This window comes from Panthera pardus, unplaced genomic scaffold (genome assembly GCF_024362965.1).
Source record: "Panthera pardus isolate Hobbes unplaced genomic scaffold, ASM2436296v1 HiC_scaffold_22, whole genome shotgun sequence".
NCBI lineage: Eukaryota > Metazoa > Chordata > Mammalia > Carnivora > Felidae > Panthera > Panthera pardus.
Window position 1 is genome coordinate 8,435,745 of NW_026526788.1, and position 15,665 is coordinate 8,451,409.

Genomic DNA, 15,665 nt, shown 5'->3' on the forward strand with positions numbered 1-15,665 from the left:
TGGGAGAGAGAGAAAGTGCAAGTCAGGGAGGGTCAGACAGAGAGGGGGGGAGAGAGAGTCCCAAGCAGGCTTGCACTGTCAGCACAGAGCCGGATACAGGGCTCGAACCCACGAACTGTGAGACCATGACCCAAGCTGAAGTCAGGTGCTCCACTGATTGAGCCACCCAGGTGCTCCTACCACCATAAATCTTTGTACTGTCAGCCCTTTGCCCCCTACTTTCTCCCCTCCCAGCTGCTTTATTCAAGACACTTCACTGGGTTTGGCCATTTCTTACCACCTAACTTAGCTACTGGGGGGCTGGGGAAGGTGACTTATTTCTCTTGGTCATTGTCTTCAGTTCCATGTCAGCAAGAACGAAAAGAACAGTACTTCTTGGGAGAAGTGGGAAGAGAAGAGGTTGCTAAGTGGCGGAATCTCCTTATTTCTGCTCCCCCCAGGCCTGTGGCCGTCGCAGTAAGGCTTGCTCAGACTTTTACTGAAAAACAGCAAGGCTTTAGCTCTCAGAAGGCAGAAATGTGCGATGGTGTAGGACAAAAGCACATTGCCAGCTCACGGCATGAAAATCCTGAGCCAGGAATTAAGGAAGTAGAATTTCCAAGCGATAGCCGGGAATCAAAACCAATGAAAATGACTAAAGGAGATTCAGGATATTCCAAGAGCCAAGGATTTAAAGTCAGAAAGATAGAAATAATTTAGTCCTTATTTCAGATGTGAGAAAGTGGAGATTGACAAGGTTAAATGTTTTACAAACAGTCATGTAGCTAGTGTCCTGGTGTGAATATTTTGGGTGAGGGTGGCAGGAACCAACACTTTCTATTAAAAAGAATAGGTTTCCTCCAGAATGTCCACTGTGATATCAGGTTCAACTTCTGGTTTTCTACCTTTTCTCCCGTTCTCAGACCATGTAAGTTCTGTGTTGGTTGTTGAAATAGATTGCTCTAATTTCAATTCCTAATACAAAAGGGAGTTTATTTAGTTGAACATGAGGATCCAAACCAGTAATTTCAAGACATAGGGCTCAAGTCAAGATGCCGTTTCCAGTCATCTGCCAACTACTTTGGGTTTTTCTTAGATTTGTCCTAAAGTGAAATTCTATTTCCCTGGAAAGTGACAGAATGAAGGAATCTTACCACTTCGTAGATCCCTAAGTGGTTGATGACAAACAGATCTCAATCCTTGCTGACTGTGAAAACGTTAATTTTTGTCTTTCAATTTTATGGGTTTTATGAATCTTTAGATATTTCGTTGGCTTATTTGAAAGCTCCCTTGCTTGTGGGCTGATTAGACAGGCAGCAAGAATCCCCGAGCTTGCTAACACTGGGGATCTAGTGGTTTATGTCCTCTGTGTGCCCCTGTAGTATACCTCTAGGTATACTGTAAGGAGGAGAGGCTGACCCTGGATCAAAATAGATCTTCCCTCTGAAGATAGGTTTCTATACTTAAGGGATTTAGATTAATTGGAACTCTTTTACACAGCTAATAGCTATGTGAGTATAAAAATAGAAATACTTTGGAAAACAGTTTGACGGTTGCTGATGAAGTATACACTGAGCAATTCTTTCTCATTCAAGAGGAGACCTCTCCACACAAACAAACAAACAAAAAAAACCCTTAAGTATTTATTAGTTACTTATTGTGCCTTAAGAGGTCACCCCAAAACGTAGTGCCTTATAAGGGCAATAATCCTTCATTTCTCATGGTTGTGGTAGAGCAGGTATTCAGAATCGGCTCAGGTGGTGGGGCTAGGGCATGGGCTTTTAGAAGGTTGCAAGCAGATGTGGACGGGGCTGGAGGAGTCTCTTCCAAGGAGGCACTCCCAGGGCTGTTGGCTGGGAGGGCCACTTCCGCTCCCTTACTGTGTGGCATGACAGCTGGCTTCTCCAGAGACCAGGCAGAAGCTGCACTGTCTTTTGTAACCTATGCTCAGTCACACTGTCACTTTTACTATGTTCTGTCGTCATAGGACCAGTTTGGTTCAGGTAGGGGGAGATTGCCTAACACTGTTGTAACCAGCCTCCTTCCTAGGGTACCAGTGTTTACTGAAAGTTTGTTACTAGTAACCCCAAACTGGAAACAACTCAAATGCCCACCAGTAAGAGAAAGAATAAACTGATGTATTTTTTGAAGTTTATTTATTTTGGAAGAGACAGTGCATGAGGGGGAGGGCCAGAGAGAGTGAGGTGGAGAATCCCCAAGTAGGCTCTGCCCTGCAGAGCCTGATGAGGGGCTTGAACTCACCAAACCATGAGATCGTGACCTGAGCTTGAAAGCAAGAGTCGGACGCTTAACCCTCTGAGCCACCCAGGTGCCCCAAGCTGATACTTTTATGTAATGTAGTACATAAAAACTATTCTGACTTGCAGTATAGGTCTCAGACACTAGGTCAAAGAGTCTAAACACAGAAGACTGTATAGGATTCCATTTATATGAAATTCAAGAACAAGTAAAACTAATCTCTGGTGCTAGAATAGTTATCACCCGAAGAAGTGTTGACTGGGAATAAAAATGAAGGAACTTTCTAAGGATGCCTTTTTATTTTAATCTTTTACCAAGGTGGTAGTTAGATAGAAATAGTCAGCAAACTTTCTACAACATTGGTACACCTTATATGCTTTGTTGTATGTGTTGGGACTCAGTAAGTTAAAAAAAGAAAAAGAAATAGGAGTTGTTAAAAACCTTATCTCTTTGTGATAGGACTAGGAGATCTGCTTTTTCCCCGTCCTGACAGTGAGCAGATTGACCTGGGATTCTTGGAATTTAGGGATGTTAGACACCCTGGAAAGCAGAATCTGGTGTTTTAAACTCTTTCGGTATTACTTTGAATAGACACATATAAATGGAAAAGAAACCTGAACACTAGTAATTTTTGGCCCAGTGTTTGAACTTAATCATCTTCAGTCACGCAGAGCCTCCGGTTGGCTTTTGTACCACGTGAATAGACAGGATTCATATTTGAAAACATACTATCAAGAAAACAGATCTCAGCAGACCATGCAGGATAAACAAATTTGTATTTGAAAAGTCAGAATATACAAGATCTCTATAAGGCTCAAATCATGTGCCAAAACTCAAGACAAATCAAGGAAATGGAGAGGCAATTTCAGAACATTTCATCTGGAAATGAAGCGAGGGGATGGAGACAAGGTGGAAGGGAATAAATCAGAAATGAGAATTTTTCCTTGACTTAAAAGCTGTGTACTCTATAGATTAAAAATTTCCATCAACTAATCACAGAAGACCAGAGAAGACTTAGAATGGTGATAGAGAATATTGTAAGTTCTAAAGCATATGGAATAGCCCAAGGTAGGACACTTTGCAAAAGATCAGAAGTCAGAATAACAGGCTACAACACAAACATAGAAGTCAATAGAGCGATACCTTCAAAGTAGAGTATAGGCCACTGCACATCTGTACTTTGGTACCTAGCTAAACAGTCAAGAGCCAGTTTGGGGATGGGCAGGGAGAAAGATAGTGTCAGGCATCTAAGTTCTTAGAGTTTGCCTTATACATCATTCTTTCTCAAATGGATACAAACATGGTATATGCTGCCCACGCTAGGTAACAAACTCAAATATGACCTAGGAATTATCCCCTGAGAAAGGGAAGACATCACAGGGAAATCTGAGGCTGGCAGCTGTGCAGCAGGCCTGGGCGAGCCCCTAGAAGGGCTATGTGATTACGTGACCACCCTGCAAGATAAGTTAATGATAGCCACACAGAGGAATTATCAGCACTGATTTTATCCAGGAAAACCCTAAAGTATATAAGAGCAAATTACATTATTCTGACTAGATTTGAACAATCCTTTAATCCATGGGTAAAAGTTGTTACCTAGAAATCAGTGTCATTAAATTTGGAAGCTATGGTGAAGGTAGGGAAGAGGCTTGGGTGGCAATCTAAGTTCATAAGAAGTTACCAGAAAAAGCCTGCTTAGAATGAGACAAATACCAAAGTAGTAGAAGTTTAAGAATGTTTAATAATGATCCCACTGTGGGGGTGCCTGGGTGGCTCAGTCGGTTAAGCGTCCGACTTCGGCTCAGGTCATGATCTCACGGTTCGTGAGTTTGAGCCCCGCATTGGGCTCTGTGCTGACAGCTCAGAGCCTGGAGCCTGCTTCGAATTATGTGTCTCCCTCCCTCTCTCTCTCTCTCTCTTTTTCTCTCTCTCTCTCTACCCCTCCCCTGCTCATGCTCTCTCTCGTTCTCAAAAATAAATAAAACAAAAAAAATAAAATGATTCCACTGTGGATAATGAAGTTTCTAATTTAGTGAAGAGACTATGTATTAATAAGCTACTCCAGTTAAAGTTCCCAGGTGACATTTCACTTCAGAGCAGTGATTTAACTTTAAGCTAGGTAGTTTTGGCCAGGGGCTTTTCACTTCAGAGGCACGTTGTAATTTCTCCCTGCAATATTCCTTTCTCCCTGTTGAGCAGGCCAAGTTTCAATAAGGATTTCATGGTTAGGAAAGCAGAAACACCCTAGATCTACAGTAGTGTAGATCACTACTCCTGGAAGATTCTCTGAAGAGTTTCCATGGTCAACTCTATTTGGGAAATCGTGTTTAGCTTCCTTTGGAGGCTAAGGACAATCAGTCTGAGAAGCCCTGCTAGGGAGCATCTGGCAGGTTCTAGGTCAAGGCTTAAGCACCAGTATTTTCTCTTTGGTTGGATCTAGAATTAGCATAGATTTTTTTTTTTTTTTTTTTTTTTTGAAGGAGGGTAGTAACATCAACACTGAGTAGATAACCTACATTCCAGGTGCTCTACTAGAAAACTCTCTCGTAAATCCAAATACTTGAAATAAGCAAATTAGTTTCATTTACAGAACCCCACATACCTGCTTTGTTTTAGTGGGATAGGCCTGGAACTCATATTCCCTTGGTTTTATCACAGAGAGAGCAGGATGGGACTTTGTAATCCCGTTCTCCCTGCCTGTTTTTTCTTAACTTTTCCCCTCACTTACCATCCAACATTTGTCCGTCCTTGTTGATGGGGCATCTTTCCTGGTTGTTGTTGCTTGGTTTCCTGGTTGTTGTAGAATGCCTGTCACATCGTGTATCTCCAATACGTGTTTGAATTTAGCGGACTCTAGTCATGCTGTAGTTCCTAGCTTGAGCAGCTCCTAGCCAAATGTGGCTATAGACCCACAAAGTAGGGCTAAGAAATTTAATGAAATTTAGAAACCGCTAGTGTATTTAGATACTCGGAAACTTAATGTTTGGAACAATTTGGGTATGTGAACCTATTTACATACCTATTTGGGTATGTAAACATTCTAAGACCTAAATAATGGTACTTCTGGCTAATGTTTAACCTGCAAATTAAGGTGTACTATAAATATACATGGATGTAAAACTAGAGCTTAAATTAGGTTTTACAGAAGTGATAGGATTTGGATGCATTACATCTATTCATGGTTAAACTAAATTACATCTATTCATGGTTTCCCAGGTCAACTACAGTTCTACTTAGTGAACAAGTTAACTGCTATCTCCACTGCAATCCAAGACCATTGCCCTTCCCCTTTAGCACAGAAGGTAGTCAGTACTCCCAGCCCTTTTCTCTAGGCATCTATTTTAGCCGCATCCCCCAAGCAAGCATCAGGCCAACAGGCAAGCTTTAGAAAACCTTGTCAAGCTGAATCTATGTGCCACTGGAAATAAGTCCTATGGAGGAGCAGAGGGTTTTCAGTAGGAGATGGAGTTAAAAGCAGAATATCTGAAATGACACTAGATCTCAGACTAAAACAGGCATCCCTAATTCCAAATTCATGTTTCTGCCCTCCAAGTTCAAGTTGTGTTGCCTTGGTCCTCATTTGGAGTAGGAGTTTACAAAGCACGGTGTGTGGGTGCTACCTCATGTTTTCGTGAGGCTCAAGCGTGTTATCAGGCATCTAGGACAGTTCCTGTCACATAAGCATGTAGTGTCCCTGTTGGTTGAACAAGGAAATACACAGTCCCTGCTTAGCAGTTTGAAGTGAGGTTGACTGGTCTACAAAGCAGGTATTTCATTACCAAGTTTAAGGCCTTTAACTTTGCCGAAATATAAAGCAATCTAGGAGTTACTCCCTGAAGACAAACGGGGAAACTTTGTTTAACCAGGATTAATTTCAGAAATCCCCCCTGGAGAGATTAGAGACTGCCAGATTATGGCCAACAGTCCTAGGGAGTCCTCGGAGCAGGATGTTTAGTTCCCTGGAGAAGTCACCATGCTTTTCTGTTAGTCTTAAGACCGGTTCGGGCTCAAAACTAAGCTTCTTCTGATCAAACTACTTGCGGTTGACAAATCCATGATCAGATGCTTCCTTTTAGTCACTGGTAATAGACACTGGATTTCAGTGTGGGATGATTAGAATAATATCAGGGTCACTTGAGAAGTGGTTAGAAGTGTAAATTCTTAAGCCTCAGCCCAGACCTACTTAAACTCTGGGGGTAGGGCCTATATGGTTTTTTTAGAAGCCTTCTTTCAGAGAACTTGTGATCTAGAAGATTTCAGACTAGGTCTAGATTAGTTCTGCCTTAGTCTGATTGGTCTTTTGGAAGAGTTTTTTTCTACACCCCCTCTTGAGCTTGAAACCATCTCTGCTAAATCTGATGTGTTAGTTCTTGTATCCTCTGCTTAGGTGGTCATCCAACTATGAGTCTAGTGCAATGTTATTCTATTTGGAAGCTGGAAAGCCTGGCTGGAGTCAAAACCTAGGGTATCATGGTTTTTCTTCTACCGTCAAGCAGAATAATGCCCCAGGCTGGAGAGAGGAGATGCCCAGAGCAGATAGAGGACTTTATTTACAATAGTGCTTTACCTTTCGAATGAGAGGCTGGGCACAGGCTGGTAATGCAATCTGGTTTTATTAACACAACTGGAATAATTCACCTCCGTTTCCTGATAGCCAAGTAGGACACTAACAAGAATCCAAAGATTAGGGTCCCGGAAAGGCCTGCCATCCACAGAGCTTGGGAGTCTATAGGAGAACCTGTAGGATGGACAAGGAGGTTGATGGATGCCAAAACCAAGTGATACCATAGCCTGAAAAATACGCATGCTCTTTAGGAAAACCAAGCTGGTCAACTGGAGATTCACACTGGTCGTATTAGGACGGGATAAGAAGTGGGGATGAGGAAGTAGCTTTGGTTTGACTAGTGGTTCAGGTGTGAGGCTTCAAATAGCTAGTTAGGTCTCTTCCCACTCACTTGAGTTTTTGTGGAGCTTCTCTGCAGAGTCCATAGTGGCTTGGAGCAGAATCATGGGACCCTTGCTAGAGATGCTCACAGTACTGCTGTGAAGATGGAGGTCAGAGCGTCTTCTTCCTGTTGGAGAGAAGAGAGGTAGGGATTAGTCAGACTCTTTTGCACACGGTGGGGGTGGGAGTTGGAGAGTTAAGTCCCTCAATATGTACAGCTCCATTCCATGCCTTCAGAAAACCTCGTTAAAAACAAAAACAACAACGGGGTGCCTACTTGGCTCAGTTGGTTAGGCGTCTGACTCTTGATTTCGGCTCAGGTCATGATCTCACTAAGTTCGAGCCCCACATCAGGCTCAGCCCTGACAGCGCAGAGCCTGCTTGGGATCTTGCTTGTCCTTTCTCTGCCCCCTGCTCGCACTCTCTCAAAATAAATTAACTTAAAACAATAAGGAAAACACAGAACCTCCTTAAGGTGTTAGATATAAAGTCTTGTCTGAGTTTTTATTAACACTGCTACCTCAGTTTCGCCAGAATTTGGTAATAGAGATTAGGATATTAGCCTTTCCCCAAACTGCCATCCTCCTCTAGAAGAGTCATTTGGGCAGTAACCTGTTAATACCAACACCCTTTCCTAAGCTACAAAGGTAACTGGTAGCTTATGAATCCCATTTCTATTACCAGTTATAGGACTTCTGAAAAGTCCATCTAAGTTTTAGTTTCTTTAGGAGTGTACAGAATATTTTTGGAGTTAGATCCTAAGTATTTAATGCAGTATTTCATGACTCTCATTACATTACCAGGAATATATTTTTGCCAGAAGGGGCTCACGAACCCCAAGTAATTCAGGGGCTAGACAGGTAAAAGTTAGTAGACCAGGTAGGAATACAGACATGTAACAAGAGTATTGGCTCTGATCGACTCAAGTAGATACTCTGTCGGCAATCATACGCCACCTATAAATCTTCAGGTCATGTTGCCAGACCTGCCTTCGAGCAGGGGTAAACATCTAGATTTGTGAACTAGCCGGATAACAAGGGTTTTGTTAGACTGAGCCATATGTAGGTCATGAGCCAGTTTGATTCCTGGCTTAATCATAATGTATATGGAAAAAGCAAAGACTGAGAGTTACTGGAGGATTGATAGCTCCTATTTAAAAGGCTTGGAATTCTAGGAAGCTGCTTGTCTGTTCTATTGCCTCAAGATACTTGAAGCAGCCTCATATGAAAAATCCATCTTCACTTGGAATCATTTGCCCACAGGGCAAGAGAGGTTAGCGGTGGGACTCCAGATTATTTCGAGTTTGTCCTCCAGCGTAGACAGTGTGGATACTCACGCCTGGCAACAGGACAGGTTATCCTACAGGAGGAGGTCCCAGCAGGCTGGCAGATGGATACATTACAGTGCAGATACACCTGGGAGCCAACAGAATGGAGATCATGGAGGAGAACCACATCACAAGTCTTAAAACTTACCTCCCCTGGAAGAGGTTGAAAGAAACTTAACAGCAAATCTGGACACCCCAAGCCAATATCGCAATAGCACCGAAGAACTAGAGTCTAGAGGGCAGATGACACTTGTGTCATTGGGATCAGTGATCACTTTGAGCAAGTGCCAACAAGCCAAAATCAAAGGGCAGCCTTGGCCAAGGACTGGTGGGATGTGGAAAGGATTCCAAGTTGGCGGTTGGGGAGGGGGCATTCGGAGCCCTGCTGAAGAACACACAGGGCGGAATACACATCCTACCGGTCCCCTGAGTGCCCACTTTGCCATGGTGTCCACAAAGCTGAAGGTGAAAATACTGAAGCGCTTGTAGTAAGATGGAAATGGTGTATCCAGGGCCTTCTGGACAGGGATCAGCTGGGTTTGATAGTTGTCTCCAACGTAGGGGCATCTAAGCAAAGATATCCAGCAGTCGGGATGGGCTTCCATGGGGGACCCCAGCACAGGTACACGGAGAAGCCACTTACCCTTTCACCAGAATGGGCCACTGGGACGGACTCTGGGAGTTCTTGCCGGGTGTGGCCCAACAGTTATGGAGGAGCAGCGCCAGGGAGGGGTCTGTTCTGTGGCGGATAGAGACCTCCACATAAATGGGATCCCGAAGCAACTTTACCACTGGGTAGTCACCAATACTGTAGTAGGAGCCATAGTGCTTATCTGCAAGAGGCCAAAGTGGGTTGGAGCACGAAGGACAGAGCTAGAACTCTCTAGATGGCCTGAGACAGACCATCGCCCATATGAGCACCTCTAGCAAGTATCTTATTACCAATTTGGTCTATTTAAATATTTTTAGTATTTTGAGAGAGAAAGAGCTAGACAGAGCAAGTACACAAGTGGGAGGTGGGGCAGAAAGGGAAGAGAGAATCCCAAGCATGGTTGGGGCCATCAGCCTGGAGCCTGATGCAGGGGGCTGCAAACCAGGAGATGATGACCTGAGCCAAAACCAAGAGTTGGACGCTTAACCAACTGAACCACCCAGGTGCCACCCAAGTTGGTCTCCTAATGCCAAGAGAAGTAATAAGTCTTTAAGACTGTAGGCTAGCCAGGAGGGTCTCACCTTTGGCAATCTTGAGTTCCAGAGTGAGGGGTCCATGCTGGGTTTTCAGATGGGGTGGTGGGATGGTAAACACCTGAACGCTAAGCGGGAAGGCATTGCTCCTTACAGAGTAGCTGCAGCTAACTCGAAGCCTATGGATAAACATGATCTTTGTTAGCTCTCGTGGGTGGTAGGATGGGCCCCCACCTTTCAGGTTTTAAAGGTTTTTAGGAACCATTATAGACTAGGCATGGGACGAGTTTGTCAACAGGATGGGTATGGTTTTGGAGCTTGTGGGAACTAGATCTTAGCTGGGGAGACTAAGACCTAGACAGGATCAGTGTTTGAGCATTGGAGATCTAGGAACCAGGCAAGACCTAGAAGTGGTGCTGTGAGAAACATGTGCCTTTTGTAGAGAAGGTAGTCAGGGAAGATCCTGCAGGGAGTGGCTATGAAGGAAGATAAGTAGTAACAGAGGTAAGAGGAGGGAGAGAAACAGCAGAGAACAGAGGCCAGAGTTGGTCCTTCTATATAGTCTCCTGAGACCACAGTCCAGGGTTGGAAACAGGGAGAGAGAGATGGCATTTCACAGAAGATGGGTTAAGACTGGGAAGTAGGCAGTGTTTCATGCAAGGTCCTACAAATTACCTTCATATCAAGTTTAAGCTATGTCAGGACAAGGAGGAAGCTTTGAGTGTAAAATCTCATCTAAGGTGTTAAGGGATTCTTTTTGCTACAGGGTGGACTATGCAGGCAGAAGGGAGAAGGCCAAAATGAACACAAGGAGATCCCGGTCAGTGAAATAGGAGTCCAGGGGAGTTTGAGGCTTAAATGAAGTCCGTGGCAGCGATGCAGGGAGATTTGATCCGATATGGTCAGTGAGATCAGACAGCCGAGGCAGTAGATGGGTTCTCTGGTCGTGACCAGAGGTTCTGTGGATTCAGGGCTTTACCCTAGAATCCTGTTTTATGGAAGGGAAGTCATTCTGGTCCAGCAGGGCGAGGTTAACTCAGACCTTTACCTGAAGATACTGTCACGGGAAATAGAACCATGGCTCCAAGTTCTCACATCTCTAGCTGCGACCAGCTCATTTTCATATACTGCCCGGTCTCCAGTGACCTAGAAGTATGGGCAGAGAAGTGTGGCCATTCCTGCTAGCCAGGTGCCCTTTCACTCAGAATTTGCTCTGATCTAGCAGTCAGCAAGGCTACCCCATCACAGGCTGCGTTTTCTTCCCCTTGAGCAGAGGCCAGAGCAGGTGGCATTAACTGACCTGGGACCTTCTCACCTCACTTAGCTCAGGATAAGAGAATAGGGCTTTGAGCACTCTGATGAGGCAGCCAGGAACATGACCACCAAGGTCAGCCAATTTCCCTGCTTGCTTCCCAGGGCAGTGTGGCAAGAAGAACCTGTTACTTGTCCTCATGTGTGGCTCAGTAGAAGTGCTCCGGCACAATTAGGATCTTAGCTGAACACCCAGGGTGTTTCTGCTCTCTCAGCGATGAAGCATTCTTCTGTCCTAGAGACCATCCTCCGGACCAAGAGGCGGTCAGCTGTATCCTTCCTGGCTAAGAGACTCCACCACTCCTGCCCTGTCACTAGGACATTTCTGTCTGACTTCGAGTTAGGAACAGGGCCAAAACTCAGCTGTTCTTACCCATCTCGTGGTGCCACAGGAATTAAATGGAAAAAAGAACAGGGCAAAGGCACGTGTTGCTTTCACAGGGTTACATTCGTGGTCCTTCCCGAAGGCCAAGCGCAGAGAACTTAAGAGCAGCGGGGGTGAGGTCACGTTCCGAGACACGGCGATGGAGAAGTGGCCGTCTTGGGTACAGCGTGAGGTCACTGAGAAATCAGAGTTGCTGTGCTGAAAGCAGGTCCTCCCTCCCGGTATTGAGCCAGCTAGACATTTAGCTACTTTTGATCCCTCCGCCCCCCGGGAAGCTGCCAGTCCCAGCTAGCGACCTTGCTGCATGTTCAGCTGTCTGAGCCTAATTAAAGCACTGAATGAGCATCCTCACGAGCCCCTGGGTTTGAATGTTGCCTCCACTACTTGAGCAACTTGAGGCAAAGCATGTAACCTCCTAACTCTAGCTTCCTCCGTACAATAAGTAAGACAAAGTACTATTATACCTATCAGTCAGTATTCAGAGCTTAGAATACAGGGCTGCCTGTACGTGTTTTGCATTAGAAAACCTTAGAGTAGGATTTGGGACACACAGGGAGTCTTGAGAGGAGGCTCTGTTGACACTTAACCTATTTATTCCCAAGGTGCCTCGTAGTCTTCAATTTCTGTCAACTGGCTATTTTGCACATAGCCTTAGCTTCTGGAGTTCATTGAATATTTTGGTTTCTAGGAGAATTGGCAAGGGAAGGCTGTAGAAAGTGAGCACATAGGGTCAAGTATTCTAGGATGTGTTCATAGCTTATACATTCAACTTCTGGTCATCTTTAAACATTGGTTTTCTGGTGGGGGTAAGGGGGGAGGGAAGATCACCCTTCTCCAGGTTTAGTTGCGAGTAATCCAGATTTTAACCGGTTTCAGAGATGCAAGAACTCACCTGTGTTTCCATAGTAACAGGAATTTGCCTCTGATTTGTAGCAGCAACCAAGCTTATTGCAGTCTCCCTGAGTGATGGGTGAAGAAGCACATGGTAGCCTGTCCCACATTGGGACAGAGTCACACAAGTCAGCGTTTGGAGCTTCTAATGCCACGTTTTGAAGAGGAGAGGGACTGAAGCTCGATACCAAAGCTTGGTCTTTCAAGAAAAAAAAAAAAAAAGATAATTACCAAGTATCAAAATTTGGGGCACCTGGATGACTTTATTTCAGCTCAGTTCATGATCTCCAGGTTTGGAAGTTCGAATCTCACATCAGGCTCTGAGCTGTGCTAGCATGGGACCTGCTTGGAATTCTCTCTCCCCTTTCTGCCCCTACCCCATTTATGCGGTCTCTAAATAAATAATATGCAAACTTAAAAACAATTAAGTATCAAAATTCCCACAGATGCCCCGATGATCAGGGTGGATCCATATTACATACTAGCAATTACATTTCAGGAAGTCAAGTCAATATTAAGTCCCCTGGGAAGAGTCCCCTGAAACTAGTACATTTTGAAAGAGTCCCAGCAAGAGCAGTAGGTACAGTGGGGCCCTTTATGCTTTGCTTCAAGCAACATATCCTTCCTTCCGTTCTGCTGAGATGCTACTCCATCTTTGAGAGCTAGGAATTACCAGGGGATTGTGCCTCGTGCTGAATAGTTGCTCTAGTGGTGGTTATCCTAAGGGCTGTGTGCGCAGGGCAGCTGGAGGGGAGTCCTTCAGGAGTGGCAGGGGTCACTGTCGCTGCACAGAGCCGGTAGAAGAGGCCCAAGAACACATTCCAGGCAGCTCAGCACCACCAAGAACCCGAGAGTTTCCAGCCCTTACCTGGGGGATTCCTAGGACACCTGAGCACCTTGGTGTTGGTAACCCTGCGCCCAGCCGCATCTGTGCCTTCAACTCCCACTATCATGACGTAGTGGGAGTCCTGGGGAGTCACCCTGGATGCTGGGGTGGGGGGCCTCGACGTTCCTGGGGATTGGGTCGTGCTCACCCACTCGGTGACATAGCAGCTGCTGTAAGACGCTTCTAACAGCACGGAGCCCCCCGGGCTCTCCCTCACCCAGGTACCGCAGCCGGAGTTGTTCTGCAGCCTGTGTGGCAGCCCGCGATTGTCTGGGGGGTGAAGGGGAGCAAAAAGCACAGGTGGTCAGTCTCCACACTCACCAGGGCCGGGAAAGGACCGCCAGCTTTGCCCATTGGACCCTGAGGGGCAGCAGCGAAGAGAGAGAGGGACAAGAGGGGGCTCGGATTCAGAAGAGAAGTTACATTTTAGAGGGTTTGATCTGTAGGAGTACCTGCAGAGTTCACCAAAGGGGGGAAGTGTTAGGAGGGTGAGAGCGCTAAGCCCCTAAGCCGGGGGAGTTGTCCAACTTACCCCAGGCTATGAGTGCAGGAGTCGATTTCCCGGGGCTCGGGTTTATGGCAAACCGAAGGCTCTGGAACCCACAATGGAGTTCACCGGGATAATCTGGTACCTGGGGCTTCTGCTGGCCACGCACAGCGAGAGACAAGGGAACACAGAGCAAGAGGGGCTGCAGCAGCCACATGATGCCATCAGGAGCCCCCACTGGCTGCAAGACCTGTACTTAGTTTCCCATGAACCAGAGCTCCCCTTGCCCCGTGAGGTGGCTTTAAATACAGAAGGAAACCGCTGTCAGGTGCACACCTGGGTGACATGCAGGTGAAGCTCCTTTGGAAAGGGTGGCTCTTCAGCCTCATTCACTTTAGGCCAACGTCTGCAGCTGCATCGTGTTAAACACTGCAATCCAGGCAATTCTGAGCTCAGGAAAAATGTGGTACCTTGTAGCTCAAAGAGGCTTCTCCAAGATGGCTCCCGTGTAGCTTACTGACTTCAGGAGACCGTCTTCTAGAATTTCGCGTATTTGGGTACGAATCGAGCCCCGCTGCTTATGAGCTATGTGATCTGGGTAAGTTACAACTTTTTGGAATCTCAAGTTTTCTCTTCTGTAAAATGGGAATAATATCTCCTGGTAGGAGTATGCTTGAGGGTTATGTGAGCTATTCTACGTCACGTGTCTGGCACGGTGCTCAGCCAACACTGTTGGGGCCTTGAAGGACCCCCATCACCTTCATGGTTCTAGGCTCTCACAAGAAGTTACTGCACAATTGGAACCTGGCTTAAATCTCAGAAAAATGTAACCTTGATTCAAAAAAAAAAAAAAAAAAAAAAAAAGCTGACTTAAAACCCTTCCCTGGCTCTAAGAGAGAATTCCACCACTGGAGTCTTTTCTTGACAAATTCCAAAAACTGTGTTTGCCATAGTGTCCTATTGGGCTCCCTAATAAGACCTAGGTGAAAATGTGGATCGTGACATAAATTTCCCAAACAAATTCTGCCTCTTATATGGATATTTTTAAATCTCTTACCATTCGCCTAGGTTTTAGCCATATTTTCATAAATACGTGGGAGTTTGCTATTTGTATGCTTTCCACGTTGGTGTTCTCATCCTTATGAGCTGTGGTTTGCATGTTCTGGGCACCGTTTAGGCCCTAGCACCAGACCAGGTTATAGAGGCATTCTGAGAGCTTGAGGAATGGATGGATATACTCCTCACTGCTGAGGCAAGAACTTGAAAACTGGCTTCTGATCTTCCACCAGTTTCCCCCAAATGGTCTTCTGATTCTGTTTAGCCCAATATTTATCATATGGAAACTTTTCCCAGGCCAACAAAAAGTCTCAGCCAAAGCACTGAGAATGCATAACAGGTATCTTTACTTCTCGTCAACTAATGGAGAAGAACAAACATATCTTCCTGGGGAAATTGGGTAACTCATGTAACCATGTGGTAACAGCCAACACTGAGGGAATGCAGAACTCTGGTCTCCTGGGTGGGATGTGGCTTCCTCACCTCCTCTGCACTGGGTTTGGCCACTGGCCTGACACATCCCATTTCCTTACCCACAGGACTTACCTCGTTGGATTCCAGTGGCCTCTTACTTATTTTTTATTGCGTCCTGAATGCCTCAGACAGTGTGTACTCAGTGTTGACTGAGTAAAGAATGAATTAACGAATGTGCTTTCAGTAGTGGCCATGTCCTGAGGCTGAACCCCATTGAAAATGTGGCTCAAACTCATAATCTTTAGGTATTTTTCCTTTGAGTAACTATACACGTGATTGCAAGCACAAGAAAGAAGGCGACGCGTGTTATGTCTCGGGCTTAAAGGCCAGTCTCCCCGCTAGATTTACGAAGGCTGTTCTCTAAAGCAGTGAAGGATCGAGGAGGGTTGCTCGTTTTGCTAATGCTTGGGAGGCAGTATAGCGTAGTGGTTGTTTGGATTTTGGCCGTGAACGAACCTGGGAACAAATGCTACATCATTA

General features: G+C 45.5%; 1 protein-coding gene across 1 annotated transcript; it reads right to left on the reverse strand.

Moving 5' to 3' along the window:
• Nucleotides 1-6,872: 6,872 nt before the first annotated feature.
• On the reverse strand, nucleotides 6,873-13,872 carry ZP4 (zona pellucida glycoprotein 4). Its single transcript, XM_019419088.2, has 11 exons — nucleotides 13,701-13,872; nucleotides 13,151-13,438; nucleotides 12,284-12,481; nucleotides 11,380-11,567; nucleotides 10,744-10,841; nucleotides 9,744-9,874; nucleotides 9,154-9,343; nucleotides 8,930-9,077; nucleotides 8,520-8,598; nucleotides 7,194-7,310; nucleotides 6,873-6,976 (listed from the first exon to the last, which is right to left on the reverse strand). The coding sequence occupies exons 1-11, from the start codon at nucleotides 13,870-13,872 to the stop codon at nucleotides 6,873-6,875; spliced, it is 1,713 nt and encodes a 570-aa protein (XP_019274633.2).
• Between the last annotated feature and the right edge of the window lie 1,793 nt (nucleotides 13,873-15,665).

Bases quoted from the DNA above. Each gene is read 5' to 3' on its own strand.
- ZP4 (XM_019419088.2), bottom strand. From the start codon at position 13,872: ATGTGGCTGCTGCAGCCCCTCTTGCTCTGTGTTCCCTTGTCTCTCGCT. The intron at 9,344-9,743 runs GTGAGACCCTCC...GGCCTCTTGCAG, and splicing joins GGAACTCAAGATTGCCAAAG to ATAAGCACTATGGCTCCTAC. The intron at 8,599-8,929 runs GTAGGATGTGTA...GTTGGCTCCCAG, and splicing joins AGTGGGCACTCAGGGGACCG to GTGTATCTGCACTGTAATGT.